The 26717-nt window shown below is 41.3% G+C and overlaps 1 protein-coding gene across 2 annotated transcripts in view; it reads left to right on the top strand.

Annotated features, from left to right (window-relative positions):
• LOC129699784 (serine/threonine-protein phosphatase 4 regulatory subunit 3-B) overlaps window positions 1-26717 on the top strand; it is a 63967-nt gene that overhangs the window by 20681 nt on the left and 16569 nt on the right. For both annotated transcript variants that reach the window (XM_055639869.1, XM_055639868.1), the window contains 7 exons: window positions 829-945; window positions 6827-6958; window positions 7931-8033; window positions 20634-20678; window positions 22966-23124; window positions 25996-26165; window positions 26315-26457. In XM_055639869.1, the coding sequence (XP_055495844.1) occupies window positions 829-945; window positions 6827-6958; window positions 7931-8033; window positions 20634-20678; window positions 22966-23124; window positions 25996-26165; window positions 26315-26457 (869 nt within the window). The remainder of the gene's footprint in view (window positions 1-828; window positions 946-6826; window positions 6959-7930; window positions 8034-20633; window positions 20679-22965; window positions 23125-25995; window positions 26166-26314; window positions 26458-26717) is intronic.

Raw genomic sequence — 26717 nt, 5'->3', positions numbered from 1 at the left:
GATTGCAGTTTTAATACGTGGGAAGTGTTGGAACTACAGTGTATCCTACTAGTCTGGATTTTTATAGAAATAACATAGTCTAAGAATTTGATGTTTTCTTTTCCATTGGGGAGCATGATGTACACATTGAAATGGTGCACTGGTAGCATATTTTCTAGTCTTTTTATTATATTTCAACTGTTGCAAAGCCTTTCTCATTTTTTTTTTTTGATTAAGGATAAAGTGTAGTCATATACATTTTAATTACTGTATTTCCCGGCAATGAAAATGCACCTGCGTCGAAGACGCACCCCCAATTTAAGGTGCTAAATTTTGAGAAAAGGATGGCGGGTCGGGATCAAGGGTTTGGTTTCGTACAGGGGTCGGCATCATCGCCTGCGTGCCCCGGGACTGGCTTCAGTTCCCAGATCCTTTGCGTCCCCAGGACTGGCTGCAGTTCCCAGATCTCCCGCGTCCCCGGGTCTGGCTGTAGCGCCCAGGTTGCTTGCCCCGGGAGAGAGAGCGACGGAAGAGCACCAGCCAGCCTTCCGCCCAGTAGCTACCCGCCAACCTTCACCGGTTGCACCTGTGCCGAAGGACACCGTGGCTGGCTGCCGGGCAGGCCGGCAGAAGGGGCTGAGGTGGCGGCCAGTTCTGCTGTCCGAATGTTTCTGTACTGATTCTTGATGTTGCTGTACTGAGGGATAGCCAAGTCTATCTTTCTTGGCTAACAACCTAACCTTCAGCCTCCAAGATGCAGGTAAATTTTTGGGTAAAAAATAGCTGCTTCATTGGTGGGAAATATGTTAGTTTTACAATTATGTAATTCCTTTATATTTCTCCTTTAAGGGTATGGATGATGTACAGGTGCGAGCTGCTGCTACCGACATATTTTCTTATCTGGTAGAATATAGTCCATCAATGGTGCGTGAGTTTGTAATGCAGGAAGCTCAACAGAGTGACGATGTAAGTATTTATCCTTCTATCATGTGAAAAGAAAGCTAGTTTCAAAATAGTTGGGATGTTAATTATCCGATAGACAATAGGGGCAAGAGTAGGCCCTTTGGCCCTTCGAGCCATTCACTGTGATCATGGTTGATCATCCACAATCAGTACCCCGTTCCTGTTACTATCAATTATTTAATGTTTACCTGTAAATTTTGTGAGGTATTGGAATTCTTGATCAGTAACCATTTTGGGTGATCAGCAGAAATCATGTGAATTAGAATATGGGCAGCAACAGAACGTCATGTAAGTTGGGAAGTCAGCAACAAACTTTTGAGTGCAAAATTTGTGGAAGGTAGAGATGAGAGGCTAGTCGGGTAATAAATATGTGAGATGCAAGAGACTGCAGATGCTAGAAGCCTGAGCAAAATAAAAAGCTGGAGGAACTTTAGGTTAGGCAGCATCTGTGGAGGGAAATAGACAGGCATTTTGGGTCAGAATCCTTCAGTGATGGAGTAGAGGGAGATAGCTGGCTGAAAGCAATGAAGGGATGGGATAGAGCTTGTGAAAATTGGTTTATAATTCTCGGTACAGTGGCACAGCGGTAGAGTTGCAGCCTTGCAGTGCTTTCAGCAGCGGAGACTCGGGTTCGATCCCGACCACGGGTGCTGTCTGTACAGAGTTTTGTACATTCTCCTTGTTTCCTCCCACACTCAAAAGAAGGCAGCTTTGTAGGTTAATTGGCTTGGTATAATTGTAAATTGTCCCTTGTGTTAATATGCGGGGATCGTTGGGCCAAAGGGCCTGTTTCCGCGCTGTATCTCTAAACTAAACTAATTATCACGTGTACCAAAGTATGCTGAAAATATTTAGTTTGTGTGATTTCCAATCAAATCATGCTATAAGCTAGTACAATCAAACCATACACATGATCAACAGGTTGTGCAAAGAGAAAAATAGTAGAATGCAGAATATAGTACTGCAGCATTATTGAGTTGCAGTAAGAGAAAAAGTCCAAGGTTTACAATATGGTAGGTAACAGCAAGGACACAGGCCCTTTGACGCAACATATTCCTGCCGTCCAAGATGCCCTATCTAAACTTGTCCCATTTGCCTGAGCTAGGGTCCATATCCTTCCAAAACCTTTTATCTATGTCCATGTATTATTAAATATTGTTATTGTATATGCTCTGACTACTTTCTCTGGTGATTCGTTCCAATTCCCACACCTTCCGTGTGAAACAATTGCCTCTCAAGTTCCTATTAAATCTTTCCCCTCTCGCCTGAAACCTATTCCCTCTTGTCTTGATTCCCCTATCCTTGGCAAAAGACCCAAGATTCATCCTATGTATTCACTTCTAATATTGTGCACCTACGATCACTCCTCAGCCAATTGCGTTTCAAGGAATAAAGTTCTGGTCAGTCTAATCTCTATATCTCAGACCTGAGAATCCTGGGAACATCTTTGTTAATTTTCTCTGCACTCTTCAGTTAATAGTATCTTTTGTTTTGTAAATATCATCTCTTAAGGATGTTGGTGTCTTTATTGGGGTCCTAATGGAGTAGAGGTAAATCAGATTGTACGCTAGCTTATGGAAGGACAGGTCAGAAGCCTGACAACAGAGGGGATGAAGTTATTCCTGAATCTGGTGGAGGTGGAGCAGGGTAAAGAAGGAATAACTGGGGTGGGACGTCTTTGATTATATTGGCTCTTTTTCTGAGGCAGCGTGAAGTGTAGGTGGAGTCAACGATGCAAAGTCTGGTCTGTGTGGTGAATCCACAATTCTCTGAAATTTCTTGCGATCTTGGGCAGCGCTGTTCCAAAACCAAGCTGCGATGCAACCCAACAGTAGGCTTTCTATGATGCATCTGTAAAAGTTGGAGATGTGCTGAATTTCCTCAGTCGTCTCGGGAAGTTGTGGCATTGGTATGCTGCCTTGCCTTTGGCATCATTGTAGTTTGTCCATGGTGGGTCTTTGGTAATATTAACACCACAGAACTTGAAGTTCTCAATCATTTTCACTTTTCACTAATGCTGATTGGGACATTTACTCCACCATGCTTCCTGGTCGATAACTAACTGCTTCATCTTGTTGACAGTGAGGGTGAGGCTATTATCCTGACACCATATTACTAAGGTTTCTATCGCCTTCCTATACTCTGTCTCATCATTGTTTGTGATCCGGTCCACCACAGTGGTGTGGTCTGCAAACTTGTAGATGTAGTTAGAGCTAAATTTAGCACCACAATTGTACTGTATAAGGTGTACTATAGGGGACTGAGAATGCATTATTGCTGGGCACCAGTGTTGTGAATTATGGTGGAGGATGTGATGGCATCTATTCTGCTGATTGTGGTCTGTGGGTCAGAAAGTTGAGGATACAGTGACAGAGGTAGATGCAGATTACTAGGACCAGGAATTTCAAAATGAGTTTGGATGAGGTTATGAAGTTGAAGGCGGATCTATAGTGGGTGGCGGAAGAGTTCTTCTTACGGAGATGTTTCAGAGCCGAGGTTAGGGTCAGGGAGATGATGTCAGCTGTGGACCTTTTGTGACGTTCTGCACCCGTAGTGGATCAAGACTGACTGAGACCCTGTGACCATCAACAGTCTCTCGAAGCACTTCATGATGGTTGATGTCAGAACCACTGGATAGTAGACAGTGAGGTACACTGCCTCACCTTTCTTTGGCGTTGGGATGATGGTGATCTTGAAACAGATGGGGACTTCAGAATGGAGTAGTGAGAGGTTAAAGATATTTGTGAATACCTCTGCCAGTAGATCCAGACTGGTCCTGAGGATGCGGCCAGAGACCCCATCCGGACCAATTGCTTTCTGCAAATTCACTCTCAGGAAGGCCAATCTTACATTTCCACAGTAACTGGTGGTACAGGCGCAGGAGATTGGCGAGTACCTCCACCTCCCTTCTGCTCAAAGCAGTCATCGAATGCCTTGAATTCATTTGGGGAGGGGGGGGAATGGTTGCCATGATACTGTCTGCTTTTGCTTTGTATCCTGTTATTGAATGCAAGCCTTGCCACAATCTAAGGATATCCTTGTCATAGAGATACAGTGCAGAAACAGGCCCTTCGGCCTAACTTGCATACACTGGCCAACATATTCCCGGCTGCACTAGTCCTACCTGCCAGCATTTGATCTATCCCTCCAAATCTGTCTTATCCATGTACCTGTCTAGCTGCTTCTTAAAGGAACTTCAGATGCTGGTTTAAATCAAAGATAGACACAAAATGCTGTAGTAACTCAGTGGGACAGACAGCATCTCTGCAGAGTCCTCTGGTCCTCAATTCATCTACTCTTGGCAAGAGACTCTGTGCATCTCCCCAATCTATTCCTCCCGTGATCTTATATACCTCTGTAAGATCACCCCTCATCCTCCTGCACTCCAAGGAGTAGAGCCCCAGCCTACTCAACCTCTGCCTATAGATCAGTCCTGGCAACATCCTTGTAAATCTTCCCTGTACCCTTTCCAGCTTGACAACATATTTTCTATAACACGGAGCCCAGAACTGAACACAATACTCTAAATATGGTGTTACCAATGTCTTATACAACGACAACATGACCTCCCAACTTCTATACTCAATTCCTCAGCCAACTTGGCCAATTGATCCAGATCCTGCTGCAATTTTTCACAACCGTCTTCACTATCTGCAAAACCACCCACTTTTGTATCGTCTGCTAACTTGCTAATCTAGCCCTGTATGTTCTCATCCAAATCATTTATATAGATGATAAACAGTAACGGGCCCAGCACCGAACCCTGAGGCACACCACGAGTCACAGGCCTCCAGTCCGAGAAGCAAACTTCCACTATCACCCTCTGCTTCCTTCCATGAAGCCAATTTTCTATCCAGGCATGTCATTTCCTTGGGACACCAGCCCTAATTGTTGTCTTAGCATCCTTAATGGCCCTGCAAAGGTTGTAGATAGATTTCTTGTACCATTCAGGCTCATTTGACGATTGCTGCAGATTTGGATTTCACCTGGGAGTGGACCTCTTGGCTCATCCATAGCTTCTGCTTGGGAAACACACATACCATCTTCTTTGGTACACAGCTCTCTACATACATGCTAATTATTAAGTACGTGACAGCAGTGACATATTCATCTAGGTTAGCCATAGAGTCCTTGAATATAGACCAGTCCACTGGGCCTACTCAAAGCAGTCGCTAAAGAACTCATCTGTTTCCTCAGGCTGACGCTGCACAACATTCTGGACCAGATCCTCTGGCTTCAATTTCTGCTTGTTTGGGATCATCTATTTAAAATACTGATTCTCGATAGACGAGCATAGTTGCAAATAGATTTCCTTTTTCCATTGGCGTGAAGCTATTTTTGTTGAGAAATTTATATTCTTGCAAACATCTACTTGAGCCTACCAAATTGAGGTTAACGGATAATCACCTTTACAGCACTAATTTTCAGCAACAAAAAGAAGCATTTAACATAGTTGGTCAATGTTAATGCATCCCAATGGTCAAATTTCATCTTAATTTAATGACAAATCTAGAAGTTAATCCACTGTTTTTAAATGCATACATATATTGTTGTCTCTTTTTTGACAAATCACATAGAATAAAATCTTTCTTTGCTGCTTACCACATTGTTCTACACTATCTGTCCACATTTATGCTCTACTCAAATTTGCTCTTGTGTTGCCTCATCTACCAGCATGACTCTCTGTTCCCTTCTCTTTCTGATACTTGCCCAGTGTCCTCATAAATGTATCTACAAGTAGAGAGGAAAGCGAGAATAAGTCTGGGTGTGTGTGGCGGAAGATGTAGAGATCATAGTAGGATCGACTGGGGAAGAGATAAAGACAGTTGCAGGACAATGATCAAGTCTCACATGTTGCAAAGATTGGGGTGTGGATGAGAGACTGGGGCAGGTATTTAGGGTGCTTCATAATGTTATTTTGAGATTTAACTGTTCATAAAACAATATTTATTTCAAATTATGTATTAATTTCATAAATTAAGGGATTGTTCGATAATATTTGCTTCCAACATATGGTGTTTGTCAGTTCGTCGTTCCCATCAATCCCTGGGTATAGAAATTCTCTGGCGAAGTTTCTTCTAAATTCACAAAATTGGATATTTTGGTAACACTAATTGATGGCCTGCAGTTATGTTCTTCATCATTTTGAGAAAGTCTATTGGGTTACTCCTCAGCTGCCGTTTTTCAGAAGAAACAAAACCCATTTTCACTTAAATCCCAAGAAAGCTCTGAATGCTGTTCTCTATGTGGCTGTAACTGGAGTGTTGCATACATTCATGATAACAGAAGTATACCATTCATCAAATTCAATTAAGATTGCTTGTTGAAAAAGGAGCAACTCACCTGGGTCTTTCATGAGAGACCAGCAAGAGTGAAGTTTGAATATAGCTTGAACGGAAGGCTGTGAATGCCTAAATATTTTTAAGGCAGAGATAGATAGATTCTTGATTAGTACAGGTGTCGGGTGAAAGGGAGGTGAAGAGGGGAAGATAGATCAGCCATGATTGATTGGCGTAGTAGACTTGATTGGCTGAATGGCCTAATTCTGCTCCGATCACTTATGAACTTAAATGGTTTATAAAAGGATTTGAAAAACTGAACTGAACTGCAAGCTTTTTATTTAAGGACTGAGTGACAAAGGGGTGCTACTGGATCACAATTGGTTTCTGGGACAACTTTGGATAAACCATATTAAAGAAAAGATTTTCAATTTATTAAATTGATTGGAATCAGCAGCATTTTGTTTCTGATGTAGGAGAACATAGTATATTATTAGAGTATGCAATGATTTGAAGGATGTTGATCTAATAATTTGAAAGCTTATTGGGTATAATTTTGTAATATTTTAGATTTAATTGTTTTTTTTTAATTTCTCTTTATGCAGGACATTCTGCTAATTAATGTAATCATCGAACAGATGATTTGTGATGCTGACCCAGAACTTGGTGGGGCTGTTCAATTAATGGGGTTATTAAGAACTTTAATTGACCCTGAAAATATGTTAGCCACAGCAAATGTAAGTACTTTTAAGATTTAAAAAAAATATTAAAAAAATTTAATTTGCTGTTAATAATCGTACCTTAATTCTTAATTTTAAATCGGATCTCACAGGATGTGTCATTAAATTGTCAATTATTTTAAACATTGCAGAACTGGGTTCAAGGCTTTTTCAAGTCTTCCTCACTATTCAATTAGCTCTCCTTGTCCCCAAGAAGAAAAAAGAATCCACCTGAACTGAACTACCCCTAATTTCACTCCATTATCTTGTGCGTTGGAAAATTCCTTTCCTTTATCTCGAGACTATAATGTTGTATTTGGTCTGAATGTTCTTTTATGAGCTCTAGTCCAATCCAACATTCATCCACTTCATCTTATAATGCATCGTTCAGCTAATTCTCCACGCTGTCTTTGTGAAAAATCATATAATTTAATTATAAGAAAAATTATATAACTTGATGCATTGTGGTTCTTGTGCCACCTGTTATGTTCAAATCATCTTCCTTGCCCACATTGTTTGCAATGCTGCTTCCATGACACAATTCTGCCAACTTGTTTCCAAAATATTGTTCCCCTTACTCGCTATTGCATATAAATAACTGAACTTTAAAGAATTAGCAACTTTAGTTTTGTACATTGGAGAATGTTTTAAATATAGCATTGCGTTTGCTATTGAAAAATGATTCTGCTCAATTGTAAGGTTTTAAAATCCAAGATTTCTTTGTTAAACAAAAATAAAATTGTCATTCTACTTTTTAGTTTATCATGTTTTTGTTCACATGATAGTGGTTATATACCAATCTACTTGTTGTGCTGTTTGTTGAGAATGAAACCTTCACAGTGATTTGACCATATGTTCACTGGAACAGTATTGGACAAGATGAATTATACAATTCATCATAATATGCATATATGACAAATATCAGAACTTCAGTAATATAGCAATGAAGATACTGACTATTAACCAGTGTGTCCTTGTCATTTTTGTTAGAAAACCGAAAAAACAGAGTTCCTCAGCTTTTTCTACAAACATTGTATGCATGTTCTCAGTGCTCCTTTGCTGGCTAATACAGATGAAAAATGCGGTTTTAAAGGTAAGTTTCAGACTTGGCACTGCATGAAAATCATCATTCAAAACATTGGAACCTTTCCATATGAACTGTTTGCACATTTGTAATTTTTTTTCTTCTGAAATGCTTCAATTTATTGTTGTATTTTCTGTTAAATAATTTTTAACTGCAGTTTCCTGTTTATGAACCAATGTTTGACATTAGTGTGTCAGCTAATAGATTGTGCTCATTTGTTTTACTTTTTCACAAATTCCACAAGGGAACATTTTATTCTGTATTCGAAATTCTTGATAGGGATTTGTGAATCCTGTAAATGTCTAGCACAAATCACTGCAATGTAAGGGTTGCGTGTATTTCCAAGTAAGCAGCAAATATTCCGCATATGAACAATTGTTGCTTGGCAATAAGAATGTAATGTCAATTACAGTTATATAGCATCCAGACATGATTGGTTTTGAGAAAATAATTTCATTTACCCTCTGTAGATGAGCACTAGGAAGAAACCCCAAAATTATTTTGGGTAGGGACTTAGATTTCCTACAACTGAGAAAAACTATAGCAGTGATCTAGCAGAGCTCTGAAAGATAAAGCTGTTTGATTTGTTCTATGAAAAATGGGAGAAGCGACAATTGGAAAGTAAAAACAGCAAATGCAGGAAATATTTCATGGCTCAGGCAGCATTTGTGATTAAAGAGAAACGGTTAACCTCTTGGGTTTGACGAACACCAATCAACCCATGCCTCTCTCTGGTGATCTTGGCAGGTATGTTTATTAATCAGTCCTTGTGAGGTTCAACTCCATATTAAAGAGCTCCACTATCATGCCAAATAACATCTTTGTCTAGTTTCAGAACTAATGGTTGGTTTGAGAGCTATCTGCACAGGTAAACTGCAGAGTAATACAGGGTGAAACATGCTCTTCAGCCAAGGGAGACCGCATTGACCACCAAACACCCAATTACAATAATTCTGAGCTAATCCTGTTATATTCTCCCCACGTATCCAACAGTTCAAATAATTTACCATTTACCTACACACAGGATAATTTACAGTGGCCATTTAACCTGCTAAACTGTTTATCTTTGGGATATGCGAGGATGACTAGAACAGTGAAGTGCACCAATTGTAGCCATACCAACATCTTGTTTAGCTATGGCATGACATTCCAACTCCTGTACTCCATATCCTGGCCAATGTAGGCAAGTGTTCCAAATGCACTCTTCTCTTCCCTGTCCACCTGTGTCACCACCTTCGTGGTGCTTTGTACCTGCACCTTTACGTTCCTCAGTTCTACAGTACTACACAGGGCCTTACATTTACTGTATAAGCCCTGCACTGATTTGTCCTGCAAAATTGCAACTCCTCACGTTTGTCTGTATGCCACTCAATATGCCATTCCGTGGCCCAGTTACAAAGAAGAGCACAATAGTAAAGGAACAGGCCCTTATGCTCTCATTGTCTAAGCCAACCATGATGCCAATGTTAATTAATCCTGTCTGCTTGCCTATTTGTGTTCTGCCTAAAAGCCACTGAAATGTTGCTATCATACCTGGTTCACTCTCCCAGCAGTGTGTTCCAAGCACTTAACCACATTGTGTGAAAAGCCCACACTCCAAAGTTTCTACATCCTTCCTGCAATGTGGTGACCAAAACTGCACACAATGCTCCAAATGTGGCCTGATTTAAGTTTTATACCGCTGCAACAATACTTCTCCCTGCAGATCACATTTATCTGCACATTGCTCTTAACTACACTACATAGCAGCAACGAGGATGGAGTACAAATGCACACTTGGGTCACAAGCAATATCAATCTCCATTGCTAATGATTTTAAATTAATTTTCCACATGCTTCCCTTAGCCATCAGAATCCTATTTTCCAGCTCATTTAATCTTAGTCGGATGATAAATTTACAAAAATTTAAAATGCATTTAAAATAATACTCTTAAAGCCTTGTTTACCTAGTATGGTCCAATTGAAGGGAATAGTTTGACACAACCATTTCAATTTGCTCCTGGACAAGAGCGGAACTCGCTATCAAAACATGGAGGGGACGAGGGACACTATTTTTTGGCGGCCCCATGCGCACACAGACACACATGCACGAGGCTTCGGAGGCTCAATCCAGCGCTAAAAGCGGAGATTTTAAAATCGGGATCACAAAAACTTGGGGGGGATGTCCCCCACTTCTCAAAACATGGGGGGGGGGGGGGGGGGGGGGGCGTGTCCCCTCTGGCCCCCCCCAGGTTTTCCGCCCCTGCTCCTGGACAGCCTTCAATGCCGTATCTTCCATGTCCTTCAACGTTCTCAGTCCATGCCCTCACCTGCACCGTACTTATCCATTACCCCTGTGCGCTCATACCCGCACACCAGTTCCAGGATAACCAAAATCACAATTACAAACTCATCCTTGATTTCAATATTCTGATTCCTCGTTTTCAGTTTAAATTTTCTCTAACTCTTGTAGACTCACCCAATTTTGGTTTCTTGACCATCTACAAACTTGTTCCACCATTGGCAGCACTGCCATCATTCTCCCCACGCCCCATTCAACCCTCTTTCTTCCTTTTATATTGTTTCTCTCCCCCTCTTCTTTTGAAGTCCCATTGCCTCCCAGTGATTTCAAAAGCTATCTGGTAATACTTCGGTGAAGTGTTTTGGGATAATTAGCTATGTTGAAGAGCACTGTGTAAATACATATTTTCACTATTGATGTCAAAAATGGATTGGGAGATCGGCAAAAAAAAAACTTTTCATAATTTCTCAACAACCCAAACTATTCATCAGATCAACAGTTTCCCCTACAAAAATACAATTCACACAAAAATTCAGACACTGAAAAGATGCACCAATTCTGCAGCATATAAGAAATTTAAGGTTAATTTTTAACATGAAAATAGATTCAATTAGAGTTACATTTAAAGAATTATTATTACGATACAGAAGCAGGATACAATTAAGACTTTTAAAATACAATTTGACAGATATATAGAAAGGAAGTGTTTAGATGGCTATTGTCTAAATGCATGATAATGGGACTAGCTCTATATGCTAACGTGGTTGGCAAGGACAGGTTGGACCAAATATACTGTTCTTGTACTGTGAAGTTCTATGACTAAGAACAAAATGAAGATCAAAACAGATTATCCCAGGGGTCCAGTTGGCAAGGTTTATTTAAAACACAGAATTTTTGTTTCATTGCTGTTAACATCTTTGCAGGATAGGAGGCACAGCCACAAATACTGAAACACAGCTTAAGCAAGGAGATCAGGATAACCAAATACTGAAACTCAGTGTAAGCAAGGAGATCAGGATAACCAAAGCATTAATTGCAAATTGCAAGTGTGCTGTCAACACTCAAACCAAGCCACAACAAAATCTGCAGAGAGGAGCAACAAATAATTCTCAATAGCAAGGGAGTGGCGAGTGGTGGATAGGCTGGAGAAATCATGATTCAAAAAGTATGATTTCTCCAGTGTCCTTGAAAAATGTATTACCTTATGTGTTCTCATCATGGAGATCCAGAGTGGAAAGGTGAGGATGCTTTCAACAAATGTTAGAGAGGAAGATGAGGATCACTGCCAAAAATGAACAATGTCAAAAATTAAAAAGCCTAACAAATCTAACTGCAGATCAAGTCAAGTCAAATCACATTTATTTATATAGCACATTTAAAAAACAACTCTCGTTGGCCAAAGTGCTTTACATTTGTTATAAGAATAGCACAACAAAACAAACTACATACATATATACGTGTAGCCCTCACTCAGAGGACGTCAGGAAAGGCTTGGGAGTATAGATAAGTCTTTAGTCTTGACTTAAAAGAGTCGATGGAGGGGGCAATTCTGATGGGAAAGGGAATGTTGTTCCACAGTCCAGGGGCTGCAACCGCAAAGGCGCGGTCGCCCCTGAGCTTATGCCTAAACCGTGGGATATTTAGCAACCCCAAGTCGGCCGATCTGAGGGGCCTGGAGGTGGAGTGGTGGGTGAGAAGACTTTTTATGTAGGTGGGGGCAAGCCCATTGAGGGCTTTGTAGACATGGAGGAGGATCTTGAAGTTTATACGGAACCGCACAGGGAGCCAGTGGAGAGAGGCCAGGATCGGGGTGATGTGGTCCCTTTTTCGGTTACCCGTCAGGAGTCTTGCTGCGGCGTTTTGGACCAGTTGCAGGCGGGACAGGGAAGATTGGCTGATGCCAGTGTAAAGGGAGTTGCAGTAATCTAGGCGGGAGGAGATGAATGTGTGGATGATCTTTTCCAGGTCATCAAACTGGAGGAATTGTTTTATTTTAGCTATCGTCCGAAGCTGAAAGAAGCTAGCTTTTACCACGGCATAGACTTGTTTGTCAAATTTCAGTGCTGAGTCAAATATCACGCCATGGTTTTTGACGTGAGGTTTGAGTGAAAAAACCTTGCGTCAAAAAGATGTTGGGGGGAAAAAAAAAAATGGTCAATGGTCAGGTTATGAATTAAAAGATGTTTGAGATAAATGCTTGCATATCTTTAGACTAACAAATGAATTTATAGTTCTGCAGATTCAATTTTAAACAGTTACACTATCACTAATTAACACACACTTTAAAAAGTAACATGTACACTGTCCAGTTAGTAAGGGACATCACTACTGTCAAATAATTGATGTCTGCCAGCAGATGTCCTTCCAGTCAAATGTCCTTTTAATTTCCACTTCACTCATTGTGGACACCAACTGCAGTAAACCTGTTAAAATAGAACTTTACAACATCATTTTCTCCACCTACCACCAATTAAGTAACGTACATCTTAAACACATGGAATTATGGAGTACAGAGAAAACACTTGGACAAGATACTTAAAATATTAATGTACTAGCCATGTTGAAGATCTTCAAAAACAATATCATAAACAAGAATTAATGTTAGACGTTAACCATTAGTCAGGATAAAGGTGGGAACTAACAAATGACATGAATTAGAAACTAAGTTGATCCCTCTGTATTTAGATATCTTCACTGTCCACTTTACCACCAATATTAGTATCATCTGCAAATGTACTAAATATGCTACTTGCGTTATTTTCTCAACCAAATAATTAATATAGCTCAAACCAACACTGGACCCAGCACTAATCCCTGTGGTACACCACTTGTTACATGCTTCCAGTCTGAAAAGCAATGCTCTACCACCACTCTTGTTTCCTATGTTTGAGCTAATTTAGAATCAATTTGCTACATGGCTCTGCATCCCATGTGATCCTATCTTCCAGACCAACCCATCATGCGCTATCTTGTCAAAGGCCTTTTAAGTTAAGTTTCCATGTACAAAGCCAAGGCGACGTCCCTAATTAGTCCCTGTCTTTCCAAAATATGCAGTCATCTTTTTCAGAAACCCCTCCAATAACAAAGTCACGACTTCTGTAAGACTCACTGGGCTATAGTTCCCAGGCTTTTCCATGCAGCCATTCTGAAACAGAAGCACATTAGCTGCCCTCTACTTTTCCAGCACCCCACCTGTGGTTATCAAAGATGCAAATATTTCTGCCAGGATCCCTACAGTTTCTTCCCTAGCTTTGCATGTTGTCCTAGGACTCACTGATCAGATCCTGGAGTTTTATTTACTTTTGTGTTTTAAGCCATTGCTTTTCCACCGTAAATATAAATAAATTTTCCTGTGGCTCCACACATGGACGTGCTGATTTTTTAGAGGGTCCTATTCTCTCCCCAGTTGCTCGTTGCCTGTAATGTACGTAGAATCTCTTTGAAGTCACCTTTACCTATAAGTATCGTGCAGGTCATAGACTCGTACGTGTGAAAACAGGCTCTGAGCCCAATTCGTCCACACTGACCAAGTTGCCCTGTCGTAGCTAGTCCTATTAACCCATATTTGGACCATAACCCTCTAAACTAGTTCTGTACATGTACTTGTTAACAAAATATTTTAAATATTATTATATACTATAGTGTGCTATCCTTTGACAGTTTGTTCAATATGCCCACCATTCTTTATGCAGAGGAAAGTTATCCCTCTGGTTCCTATTAAATCTTTGCACTCACCCTCAGCGGCAGCACTGTGGTGCAGCGGTAGAATTGCTGCCTTACAGCACCAGAGGCACAGATTCAATCATGACTATAGGTGTTGTCTGTACAGAGTTTGCACGTTCTCCCTGTGGCCATGTTGGTTGTCTCCGGATGCTCTCCTTTCTTCGTACATTCCAAAGATATGAGGGTTTGTAGGTCAATTGGCATGTGTAAATTTTCCCCAATGTGTAGGATAGAACTAGTGTGCTGGGATCGCTGGTCGTTGTGGACTCAGTGGGCCCAAGGGCCTGTTTCCACTTTGTATCACTAAACTAAACCAAACTTAAACTTATACCCTGTAGCTCTTAATTTCCCCTACCATGGCAAAAATATCTTGTGCATTCACCCTATCCCGGTCCATGATTTTATACACTTCTACTATAAGATTACCCCTCAGCCTCCTGCACCCAAGGAAATTCTTGATGGAATAAAGTCTCAACCTCTCCCTGTAGCTCAGTCCTGGCAACATTCTTCTCGTACATCTCTGCAATCTTTCCAGCTGAATCGCATCTTACATCAGGACACAATGCTCTAAGTGCGGCCTCACCAACATTTGTACAATTGTAACATGAGGTCCCACCATCTATTCTCAGTTTCCTGACAGATGAAGGCTAATGTGCCAAATGCAGCCTTCACTGCCCTTTCTAGCTGTGTTGCCACATTCGGGGAACTATGTAGCTGCACTTCTATATTCCTTTTCTCTACATCGTTTTCCCGGGCCCTGTCGTTTAGTGTGAAGATCCTGCCCGGGTTTGACTTCCCAAAATGAAACGCATCACCCTTGATTGCATTGAACTCTATTAGCCATTCCTCGGCCTGCTTTCCCAACCTCTGTAAATCTTGATAACCATCTTGCTTGCGAACTAACTAATTATGCCTTATGCATTCTCATCCGAATTGTTGATCCACATAACAAACAGCAATGGAACCAGCACATATTCCTGAGGCATACCATTGGTCACAGGCCTCCATTCCAAAAAAACAACCTTCCACCACCATCACCCTCTGCTTCCTACAATTCACTATTAATTTAGCTAGCTCTCCCTGGATCTCTTGATCTAACCTTCCAGAAAAGCCTACCAAAAACTGAAGTAACTCAGAGGGTCAGACAGCATCTCTGGAGAAAAGGAATAGGTGATGTTTCGGGTCGAGACCCTTCTTCGGACTGAAGCCCAGTGTAGATAGAAGTGGAGATGGAATCAATGGCGGGGAATCTTGTCTATGTGGTGGACTGGGCTACATCCACAAGTCTCTGCAATTTCTTGTAGTCTTGGGCAGAGCTGTTCCCACACCAAGCTACAGTGCCCTCTATAATGTTTGGGACAAAGGCCCATCATTTATTTATTTGCCTCTACTCCACAATTTTAGATTTGTAATATAAAAATTCACATGCGGTTAAAGGGCACATTGTCAGACTTTAATAAAGGCTATTTTTATACATTTTGGTTTCACCATGTAGAAATTACTGCAGTGTTTATACATAGTCCCCCATTTCAGGGCACCATAATGTTTGGGACACATCAATGTCATGTAAATGAAAGAAGTCATGTCTAGTATTTTGTTGCATATCCTTTGCAGGCAATGACTGCTTGAAGTCTGTGATTCATGGACATCACCAGTTGCTGGGTGTCTTCTCTGGTGATGCTCTGCCAGGCCTGTATTGCAGCCATCTTTAGCCTATGCTTGTTTTGGGGTCTAGTCCCCTTCAGTTTTCCCTTCAGCAAATAAAAGGCATACCAAATTGGGTTCAGATCAGGTGAATGACTAGGCCATTCAAGAATTTACCATTTTTTAGCTTTGGGAAAACTCTTTTGTTGCTTTAGCAGTATGTTTGGGATCATTGTCTTGCTGTAGAATGAACCACCGGCCAATGAGTTTTGAGGCATTTGTTTGGACTTCAGCAGAGGGGATGTGTTTATACACTTCAAAATTCATTATGCTACTACATCAGCAGTTATATCGTCAATGAAGCCTGTACCTTCAGCAGCCATACATGCCCAGGCCATAACACCCCCACCACCGTGTTTCACAGATGAGGTGGTATGCTTTGGATCTTGCGCAGTTCTTGCTCTCCTCCATACTTTGCTCTTGCCATCACTCTGATATAAGTTAATCTTTGTCTCATCTGTCCACAACAACTTTTTCCAGAAGTCTGGTTGCTCTTTTAAGTACTTCTTGGCAAACTGTAACCCGGCCATCCTATTTTTGCAGTGGCTTGCATCTAGCCTCTGTATTTTTGTTCATGAAGTCTTCTGCGGACAGTGGCCATTGACAAATCCACACCTGAAGAGTGTTTCTGATCTGTCGGGCAGGTGTTTAGGGATTTTTTCTTTATTATAGGGAGAATTTGTCTGTCATCAGCTATGGAGGTCTCCCTTGGCCTACCAATCCTTTTACAATTAGTAAGCTCACCAGTGCTCTCTTTCGTCTTAATGATGTTCCAAACAGTAGATTTTGTTAAGGCCAAGGTTTGACTGATGTCTCTAACAGTTTTATTCTTGTTTCTCAGTCTCATAATAGCTTCTTTGACCTTCGTTGGCACAACTTTGGTCCACATGTTGATAAACAACAATAAAAGTTTCCAAAGGTGATGGAAAGACTGGAGGAAAGACTAGGTGCTGAGAGCTCTCTTATACCTGCATTAAGGAGGAAATTAAACACACCTGAGCAATTACAAATGCCTGTGAAGCCATGTGTCTCAAACATTATGGTGCCATGGAGGGGTGGGGGGGGCTATGTAAAAGCACAGCTGTAATTTCTACATGGTGAAACCAAAATCTATAAACATTTATTAAAATCTGACAATGTGCACAGTAACCACATGTGATTTTTTTTTCTATTACAAATCTCAAATTGTTGAGTACAGAGGCAAATAAATAAATGATGAGTCTTTGTCCCAAACATTATGGAGGGCACTGTATATTGTAACTCAACAGCATGTTTTCTATCATTCATCTGTATAGGTTTGTAAGAGTCATTGGAGTTTTAGTGTTTCAATGTTTAGGTTCACTTGTAATTCCAAAGATTATGAAGCAACCAGTAATATTTACAAAAAGACCTGGGAAACATTAAGATTTAATCAATATCAGCAAGTAATGTTCATACCTGGCTCTTCAGATTCAAAGCAGTCCTAGTTCCAAATTAAGCACTATTAATACCCTCTGGTCAGTTGTGTAATGTGATAAGCTCCATTTCTTGAATGAGTGAAGCTCCAACAAGTTAAAGGAAAGTTTACAATAACCAGCACTAAGTAGTCCATTTGATTAACATCCTTCTGCCACCAAGGTACTGTGTCATTATTGTGTACCTCCGACAAAGTGAACTTTCACAGCTCTTCAGTACCTTCCAAATCTTCAATTAAACGAGCAGGTGGATAGGCACACCACCAAATCTCAAAACCTCTCAAAGTTGTACATTTTACTGACTTGAAAGTATGTTGTCATTCTATGATGAGGCGGAATGAAAATCTTGGGAATACCTCCTGCGTCAAGAGAGCTGCAGAGTAGGATGATGACTCCTGGCCAAAATCTCACAAAAGAGTTAGCAGGCATGAGATTTCTCCACGGATTTTGAATTTTGGTTTAAAAAAAAAAAATCTGTCTCAATCTCTGCTATAAATGGCTTTCCGCGAGACAGTGAGCCGCTGCGCCAATGGTTGAGTGAGTGGAAATCCACTGAGTCGACTTTAGCGTTTAATCAGGTAAAATGTGTTATTGTAAGGTATATGTTTAAAAAGTTACTATAAATGAAGGGTAAACAAGCAAGGAAATGGTGTTATTTCAAGGTATAGTTATCAAAAAATTATCAAAAATTTCCTGTGCAAAGGTTACTTTTCTCTAATTAGAGTAAACAAGCAAGAAACAGATATGTTACGAGTAGATATAGGTGTAATATAAAATATTTTCAATATGACAAGTGTAAACAAGCAAGGAGTTGGTATCATTTTAAGGTATAATTTTCACAAATATCACAAATTTTCCGTGTAAATTAAGAAGTGACAAGCAAGTAAAATGTTTAAGAAAGAACTGCATATGCTGGAAAAATCGAAGGTAGTCAAAAATGCTGGAGAAACTCAGCGAGTGAGGCAGCATCTATGGAGCGAAGGAATAGATGACGTTTCGGTTCGAGACCTTTCCGTCTGACGAAGGGTCTCGACATGAAACGTCATCTATTCCTTCGCTCCATAGATGCTGCTTCACCCGCTGAGTTTCTCCAGCATTTTTGTCTACCAGCAAGTAAAATGTGTTATTTTAAGGTACAATTTTATAACCAATGACAGTGTAAATTAAGGTTAAACGGGCAAGAAAGCGGTTTCATTTCAAGGCACATTTATCAAAAATTGCACCTTGAAATGATACGAAACCCCGACCCGGGGGCAATGGCCCCTGGACCCCTATCTCGCTTCCTCTTTTTTCAGTTTTTTCCTGTCTCATGCCTGGTTGGTCAGCATTGTGTGCTGGCCTCAGGCAATCACCACATACAGTAAAAAGGAAACAGAATTGTGCAAGTGGAAGCAGGAGAATAAGCACTGATGTATTCATATTTTGCTTCATTGGTTTCAATCTTTGTGGCAAAGGAATTGGCTGCCGTGTGTGTGTGTGTGTGTGTGTGTGTGTGTACTTGTACTGTTCAGTTGGCATTTAGAGGAGTCGAGACCGTGAATTGGTTCAACGAACTTTATTGCAAACGGTTAAACGTCCCGGGCGATGTGCAGCTTGTATGGTGGAAGGCGGAGCACCCGTGCGTATATCGGAGGGTCCACGGTTGGGATGTGATGTACGACCCCGTGTTTGGGGGCTGCCCACATTGAAAAGGGAAGTGAGGAGCTCAGGGAAGTCGGTGAGTAGGGAGGCACAATTACCTCGGCGATGACACTGAGCTATGTGCTGGGTGGGGACGGGGACCGCGGGATCGTGGAGCCGAGGGCCGATTGCGGAGTCATGCGCCCGCCCCGCACATCAACGACGAGGGAGAACGCACGCAGGAAGATGGCACCCAGGAGTGGCGTGGGCCACGATGAAGTCCACTCATAGGGGCGTGAACGAGAGGGTCCGCGTGCCGTAAGTACGGATGGTGCTATTCACGGCCGTGAGCACTGGGCCCCGCTTACCAGTACAGGTGGTGCGTCCGGTTGGCGGAGGATACTGACTATGGCCCCGGAGTCGACGTGGAAGCGTCTGCCGGAGCGATGGTCGCGGACGTAGAGGCGGTTGTTTGGGCCGATCGTGATCGCCTCTGCAGATGATCGGCCGAGGCATTTCCATGAAACAAGCCGGGTTGACGGCAGCGTCGAGCCTCCGCGCCCCAGCGGATGTGATAGAAGCACCATTTGTGCTTTCCCCGTGTCCCGGCGCGCTGCTGTGGCTCTGCGGAGGAAGCCGTGGGCGGGGCGTTGTCGCGGTCACGCCGAGGTGAATGGTGCGCTGGTGCGGAAACTCGGTTGATGGCACCGCCTTCTTGTCTCGCCAGCCAAAGTTCGTCCTCCCGTTCGGCGAGCTGCAGTGGGTCAGTGAAATCAGCGCCAGCGAGCATAAGGTGGACGTCGTCCGGCATCTGCGCCAAGAAGGCCTGTTCAGAGAAAAGGCACGGCCGGTGGCCATCCATGAGAGCAAGCATTTCTGCCATCAGTACGGACGGCTTGCGATCACCCAACCCGTCCATGTGCAGGAGGCGGGTGGCGCGATCCTGGCGGCTGACCCCGAAAGTGTGAAGAAGGAGGGCTTTGAGGCCTTCGTACTTAGCGAGCGCCAGCGGGTGTTACAGGAAAGGCAATAACCGCAAAGCCATCTCCTGCGTGAGCGCTCCGACGACGTGGGAGTACTTCGTATCACCCACCACTATGTTACAAAGGTGGAATTGTGCCTCCATGTGGGTGAACCACACCTGAGGCTGTTCGGGCCAGAACACCGGCAGCCTGAGGCTGACGGCGCTCTGTTGAGCGTCGGGAACGGCGGCGGCTTGCATTGTCAACGTCCAATAACGATTGGGCGCGTCGGGGTCACCAGTTTAGCGCAGTCGAGACCGTGAGTTGGTTCAACGAACTTTATTGCAAACGGTTAAACAAAGAACAATGCGAGTCTGTGAGACGGCTAAATAAACGATATTACTACCACAAGGGTGGTGCTCCGAATGAATGGGCTCAACAAAAAGCACGCGAAACCCCCTCCCAGCACCCACGTGACTGGGGTAGCCGATCCGAGGGTTCGACTACCCCAAGGCACCAGCAGGTGCCGCTACAGGCGGGAAACCAATAAGCCAATGAAATATTTTACAACTCTTCAGGTGAACTATACATTTAGTTCTATTCTCGTTCTCCCAAATGCACCACCCTCGTTGATGCCCTTTGTAAATTAAAATGTTAGTCAGACATGACCATCCCTTAGCAAATCTTAGCTGACTAATCTTTTGTATCTGAAGATTTACACTGTCCAATGGAATTCATTTTCAATCATTTTTGCCCCTCTGAATTTAAACTGATATATATTTTTCTGAATGGATAATCTCCCAACTTACTTTTGTATTCCATATTAGCAACAAGTCTCTAACATTATCTTTTCCCTGATTAACAGATGCTGTTGTAGATGAATCTCATGGGAGTGTTGCTTTTTGTTCTGGTAAGTTTGATTAGTTTTAGTTTTTGAGATTGAATAACTTCTTTGCTTTAATAATATTTGTCATGTATTTGAAATAAATTTCAGCAGTTTACAACTGATTGCATTACATCTTAATGGAATCAATTTGTACAGATGCCAATTGATTTGTCCAATTTTGAATGTAATGACCACGATTTAAAAAAATCCATATTACGTCGCTCAACACTTTGTTCGATTAATTTTTTGTGAAGACGTGTTTCTTGGAGTGCCACCATACACATACTGAATTGCAGAACTAAAATAAACATTATTTTAATTCACTTCATGTTGATTTCAAAGTAGTTATTTACATTTGAATTTTACATGTGAGTATTAAGCACTATCTGAAGCTAATTCAAGGCAATGTATTCTATTCAATTCTATTAATCTGAGGTGTTTAAGAGGGAACTGCAGATGCTGGAGAATCGAAGGTTACACAGAAAAGCTGGAGAAACTCAGCGGGTGCAGCAGCATCTATGGAGCGAAGGAAATAGGCAACGTTTCGGGCCGAAACCCTTCTTCAGTCTGAAGAAGGGTTTCGGCCCGAAACGTTGCCTATTTCCTTCGCTCCATAGATGCTGTTGCACCCGCTGAGTTTCTCCAGCTTTTCTGTGTAACCTATTAATCTGAGGAATTGGCTGCCGTGTGTGTCTGTGTGTGTGTGTACTGATCAGTTGGCACCTTATTGTGCAGCACAGCAGGAAACCAATGTCAATGGAATATCTTACAACTATTCAGGTGAACCATCCATTTAGTTCTATTCTCACTCATTCTCCCAAATGCACCACTCTCGTTGATGCCCTTTGTAAATTCAATCATTAGCCAGACATGACCATCCCCTAGCAAATCTTGGCTGACTAACCTTTTGTATCTGAAGATTTACACTGTCCAATAGAATTCATTTTCAATCATTTTTGCCCCTCTGAATTTAAACTGATTTGCTTTTAACATTACTGCATCGTTGCCATGGCCATTTTTGTATCAACTGGCGTGGCAACAGATATAATCCAGAGATTTCCTACTGATTTGGACGTCTGTTTGTTTGTCTTCCTCTTGGAATATTCTGCAGCCAGTCAGTGCAATCTTTCACTGTTATTAAGAAGGGGACATATCATAGAAACATAGAAAATAGGTGCAGGAGGAGGCCATTTGTCCCTTCGAGCCAGCACCGCCATTCAATGTGATCATGGCTGATCGTCCCCAATCAATAACCCGTGCCTGCCTACTCCCCATATCCCTTGATTCCACTAGCCCCTAGAGCTCTATCTAACTCTCTTAAATCAATCCAGTGATTTGGCCTCCACTGCCCTCTGTGGCAGGGAATTACACAAATTCACAACTCTGGGTGAAAAAGTTTTTTCTCGCCTCAGTCTTAAATGGCCTCCCCTTTATTCTAAGACTGTGGCCCCTGGTTCTGGACTCGCCCAACATTGGGAACATTTTTCCTGAATCCAGTCCTTTTATAATTCATCCAAATAATGAATCTCAGAATCACATCTGCAATCATAGGAACTTAATCTCCTAACTGCCAAATCCCCTTTGCTGTCTTGACCTTTCTCTTCTTGCTATAGCTGGGCAATTCTTGATGCATTAATGTGGTTTCAGCAGCACTCCCCAGGGGAACCCTTCCCCCCCCCCCCCCCCCCCCCCCCCCCCCCCCCCCCACCCTTCTGGCGAAAGGGTGAATAGATATTTCTCGAATTCTCCATCTTGCACCTAAATTAGAACAGAAGGACACCATTCAGTTCGTCAAATGTATACTGGGGTTCCCAGGGATCAATCTCATTCATCCCATACACCCTGTTCTTATTTTCACAGAACTTATTCTCTGTCACACATACCCATCTTTTTACTATTCATTATTTTTGTTATTAAGCTACAGTAAGGAGTAATTAACAGTTGACAATTCACCTATCAATATATCTGTGGGATGTGAATGGAAATAACAGCACCCACAGTAAACCCACGCAGTCACAGAACAAACTTGAAAGCAAGATCAGGAGTAAACAGAAAGCTTATTTGCAATGCTTTTATTTTGTTTAAGGTGCTAAATCATACGTGGTGATTTTAGATTATGGTCAGACGCTGTTTTTGTTTGACTGTCCAGCTATGTACTTGAACATCTGTCAGTACTGTAAACTGGATTTTGATGAATTGCTAACTTTCATGGCCATTTTGTTTCATTTGGTTTTCAAAATGTTGATCACAAATGCATGATCGCAAACGTTGATATATCAATGCATAATTCAACTTATCTTTTTTTTTTAAGATAACTTCCAGACGGTGCAACTGTTGGCCTTGATTTTAGAGCTGCTCACTTTCTGTGTAGAGCATCACACATATCATATCAAGAACTATATCATGAACAAAGATTTGCTGCGAAGGGTTTTGGTACTGATGAATTCAAAACATGCCTTTCTAGCCTTATGTAAGTTGATATTTGTGAGGTAAAACTAATGACCAAATATCCTTTGTAATTATTTATCGTTTGCTTTGGTTCTTCAACAATTTATACAGATTTTTTTTTTTAAATTAGAACTCAATAGCTGGTTATACTAACGTGTACAGTATTGGTTGATAGCACCAAGTAATTAAGATGAGGATTTGAAATGTTGGAGGAGTTGTACATTAAAGGCTGTGGTGTATCCACAAACAGATTTCAAAGATGATGTATGGTATGCAATTCGCTCCAACCATGCACTTCCATACCCGGATCGTAACAAAGTCTAAGTTACTGTATCCCCATACCAGAACTTCCATCCAAACAGCAACATTTTATGCAGTAAAACAATTGGGATATACATTTTCAATCCAAAGCTGTAAATAAATAATTCAATTTTGAGACCATCTTTGGCATTGCTAAAAAAAAATTATTTGATGTTTTTAAGTTTACGGAAAGGAACACATAAAATGTTTATTTTTAAAGTAGAACTGTGCTGATCAATCTGGAAGTTTAATTGCCATTTTTGACTAACCCAGTTATTACCATTCACAAGGTTATTCATGTTTAAATTGGAAATCTCATTGTCAAAACTGTGTTGGGTGTGTGCAAATTGTGTTGCGTTGTTTTTACTGTACAAAATGAGTTGTTCAAAGAAGTACATAGCACTGAAACAGGTCCTTCAGCCCAATTTGTTCATGATCATGACAACTAAGGTGTGTTTGGACAGATCACTAAATCTTTCCCATGTCTTTTAAATGTTATTATTGTTTCTGCCTCCACCACTTCCCCGTGAGTTCATTCCATATATGCACCATCATCTGTGTGCAAAAGCTGCACCTCGGGTCCCCTGTAATCTGTTCCTCCTCCTCCTTTAAACCTATGTGTTCTGATTTTAGTGTCTCCAAGCCAAGGGGTAAAAAAGACTGTGACCATCCATGTGACTATGCCCCTTATGATTTTATAAACCAGCCTCCTATGTTCCAGGACAAACAGTCCCAGTATATCTGGCCTCTCCTAACTCAAACCTTCCAATGCAGGCAACACCCTTGTGGGTCTTTCCTGCACCCTCTCTTGCTTAATCATATCCATCCTACAGCTGAACGACCAGAACTGCACACAGTACTCCATGTGCAGTCTCACCAACGTTTGTACAGCTGGAATGTGACATCCCAGCTCTTGGTCTCCTCGATCTCTGTTCTTCAACACTCCCTAGGGCCCTGCCAAACACAATCACAAGGACATAATTGTGTTTGTCCTCCCCTTGATAAACTTCCTAAAATGTATCACTTTCCACTTGTCTGAGTTAAATTCCATCTGGTATTCCTTTACCACTTTCCCAAGTTCTTGAACCCAGGTATAACAAACAAGAAGTCAAAGAGAAATCTGTTATGTCCATTCACCCACTTCCATCTATAATAGATTTAACAAGGTAAAGTGTTAAAAACTTCCAAAATGCAGATGTATTTTAGTTGTCAAAGTAGAAATAAATATTGATCCAGAAAGCTAAGAATACATGTGCATTCATTTCTGGATTATTTTATGTTTCTGTTTTTGGGGGGGGGAGAATCATTTTTACATAATAACAAGGATAAAAGGATCCTGAAGAATTGAGTGCATGAGTTTCACGTTGTAATTTTGTAGATTGAAGAATTAAGGAAGGTAACTTGGCTAGAGGGTGCACTAAAGTTTGTGCCACTGATGCTGATTAATTATGCTAATATCCAACTTGAAGCCATTTGTCATTGTGGGAGTCAGAATACATTCAGTCTTGCCGGTGGTGAGTCCATCAGGATGTGATGTCAAGAGTGTTTAATGTCATGTATATTGGCGACAGAACAATGAAATTTGTGCTTGCAGCAGCTTAACAGGCCAGTAAATGAACTAACAGATAAATAATAATCAAAAATTTCAAGAAATTAATATGCATAATACTTAGGTGGCACTTTCCTAGGTAACACTATATCTAGGTAACACTCTAACACTCTACCTAGGTAATACTAGGTAGCCACAGAATTGGAGATACTGAAGAACAGTAAGAATGGAGCCCTGCAAGTCAGAGAGCAACTCCGTAACTCTGTTTCCTTTTAAGAATGACTATATATTAGCTGATTGACTAGAACTGCAAGGGAGGTTTATGATGAAGATGATCTGAAATGTACCAGTGGAAGAGAGTGGATAAAATAATGGCAGAACTTGGTGAGTTTGAATTGCAGTTCCAAGAATGAAGGTGTGGCATGATAGGAGGATGCCTGGCGGAAAGGTGAATGTAATTGGATGGCCGTAAGCTTTCATGGACTGTGGAGACAAACAATTGTAGTGGTCTTGAGGGATTCCATTAGTTTTGAAAAGGGCAATACAAATGCTATTATTATTCATGGGATCAAGCAGAAGTTGTTGTTCAGGAGAATGGTGCTGGTGTTGGGTTTTGAAGCTTAAGTGAATTTTGCAAAGGAGAGTGGGGAGAATCAGCAGAGGTGGGGTGGAACATGAATCTCAAAAGGAATGAAGTGTTCTCTTGGACAAAAGCAGAAAATGCTGGAAATGCTCAGCAGGCCAGGCAACGTTTACAGGAAGAGAAACTGAGTTAATGTTTCGGGTTGAAGAGCCTTTGTCAGACAACCCGAAACATTAAATCTTGTTGCTCTTCTCACATGTGGTATGACACTGAATATTACCCGCGTTTTCTGTTTTAGATTTCCAGCATCATCTTTTTTCATTTGTGATCTTTTGACTTTGGTTCCATGAATTGATTACGAGTTGATAAGTGGTTTAATAGGATTTGACCACAGAAATTGTCCTCAATTAACAGGCAGCCTTTCAATATTTTACATCAGTATTTTCTCCCCCTGAAAATAGGTGCACTGCGTTTTATGAGGAGAATCATTGGACTGAAGGATGAATTCTATAACCGTTATATTACTAAAGGAAACCTCTTTGAGCCAGTTATAAATGCCTTTTTGGATAATGGAACCCGATATAATCTGCTCAATTCAGCAATAATTGAACTTTTCGAATTTATCAGAGTGGTAAGGTGCTTTTATGTAATAGCATGTAGTAAATGTTTTCACACTTTTTTGGGGGAGGTTAAAATTTTGCGCACACATTTTCTGGTACCGTTTTTTACAGTTCTGAGAAGTGTGTGATCTGTTCTTTTATTATACATTTTTTACCACAGGAGGATATCAAGTCACTGACAACACATATAGTTGACAACTTCTACAAAGCACTTGAACATATAGAATATGTGCAAACATTTAAGGGACTGAAGTTAAGATATGAACAAGAGAGGGATAGACTTCAAAATCAGAAACTAAGCAGGTATGAAATTAATTAATGGGCCTTTTTCTCCCCTCTACCTGTTCCAGCTTTATCTCTCAACCTATTTCTTTGGTGTAGCTTTGAGTTATCGACCATTTTTCTATTTTGTACTATTCCAGTGCATAATGTTTAAGTCACTACCCAAGAGAACAGTGGGGGAAAATCCACTGAGTATGTTCAGGATAAACTGCTATATTTTAACGTTAAGAAAATGTGGGGTTAGTGTCAGAAGGTGGCACTACAGGCAGACGGGAGAGGCT

Source organism: Leucoraja erinacea, chromosome 8 (assembly GCF_028641065.1).
Source record: "Leucoraja erinacea ecotype New England chromosome 8, Leri_hhj_1, whole genome shotgun sequence".
Taxonomy (NCBI): domain Eukaryota; kingdom Metazoa; phylum Chordata; class Chondrichthyes; order Rajiformes; family Rajidae; genus Leucoraja; species Leucoraja erinaceus.
Note: the sequence above shows the minus strand (reverse complement) of the source record. Positions and strands in the feature narration are given on the sequence as shown.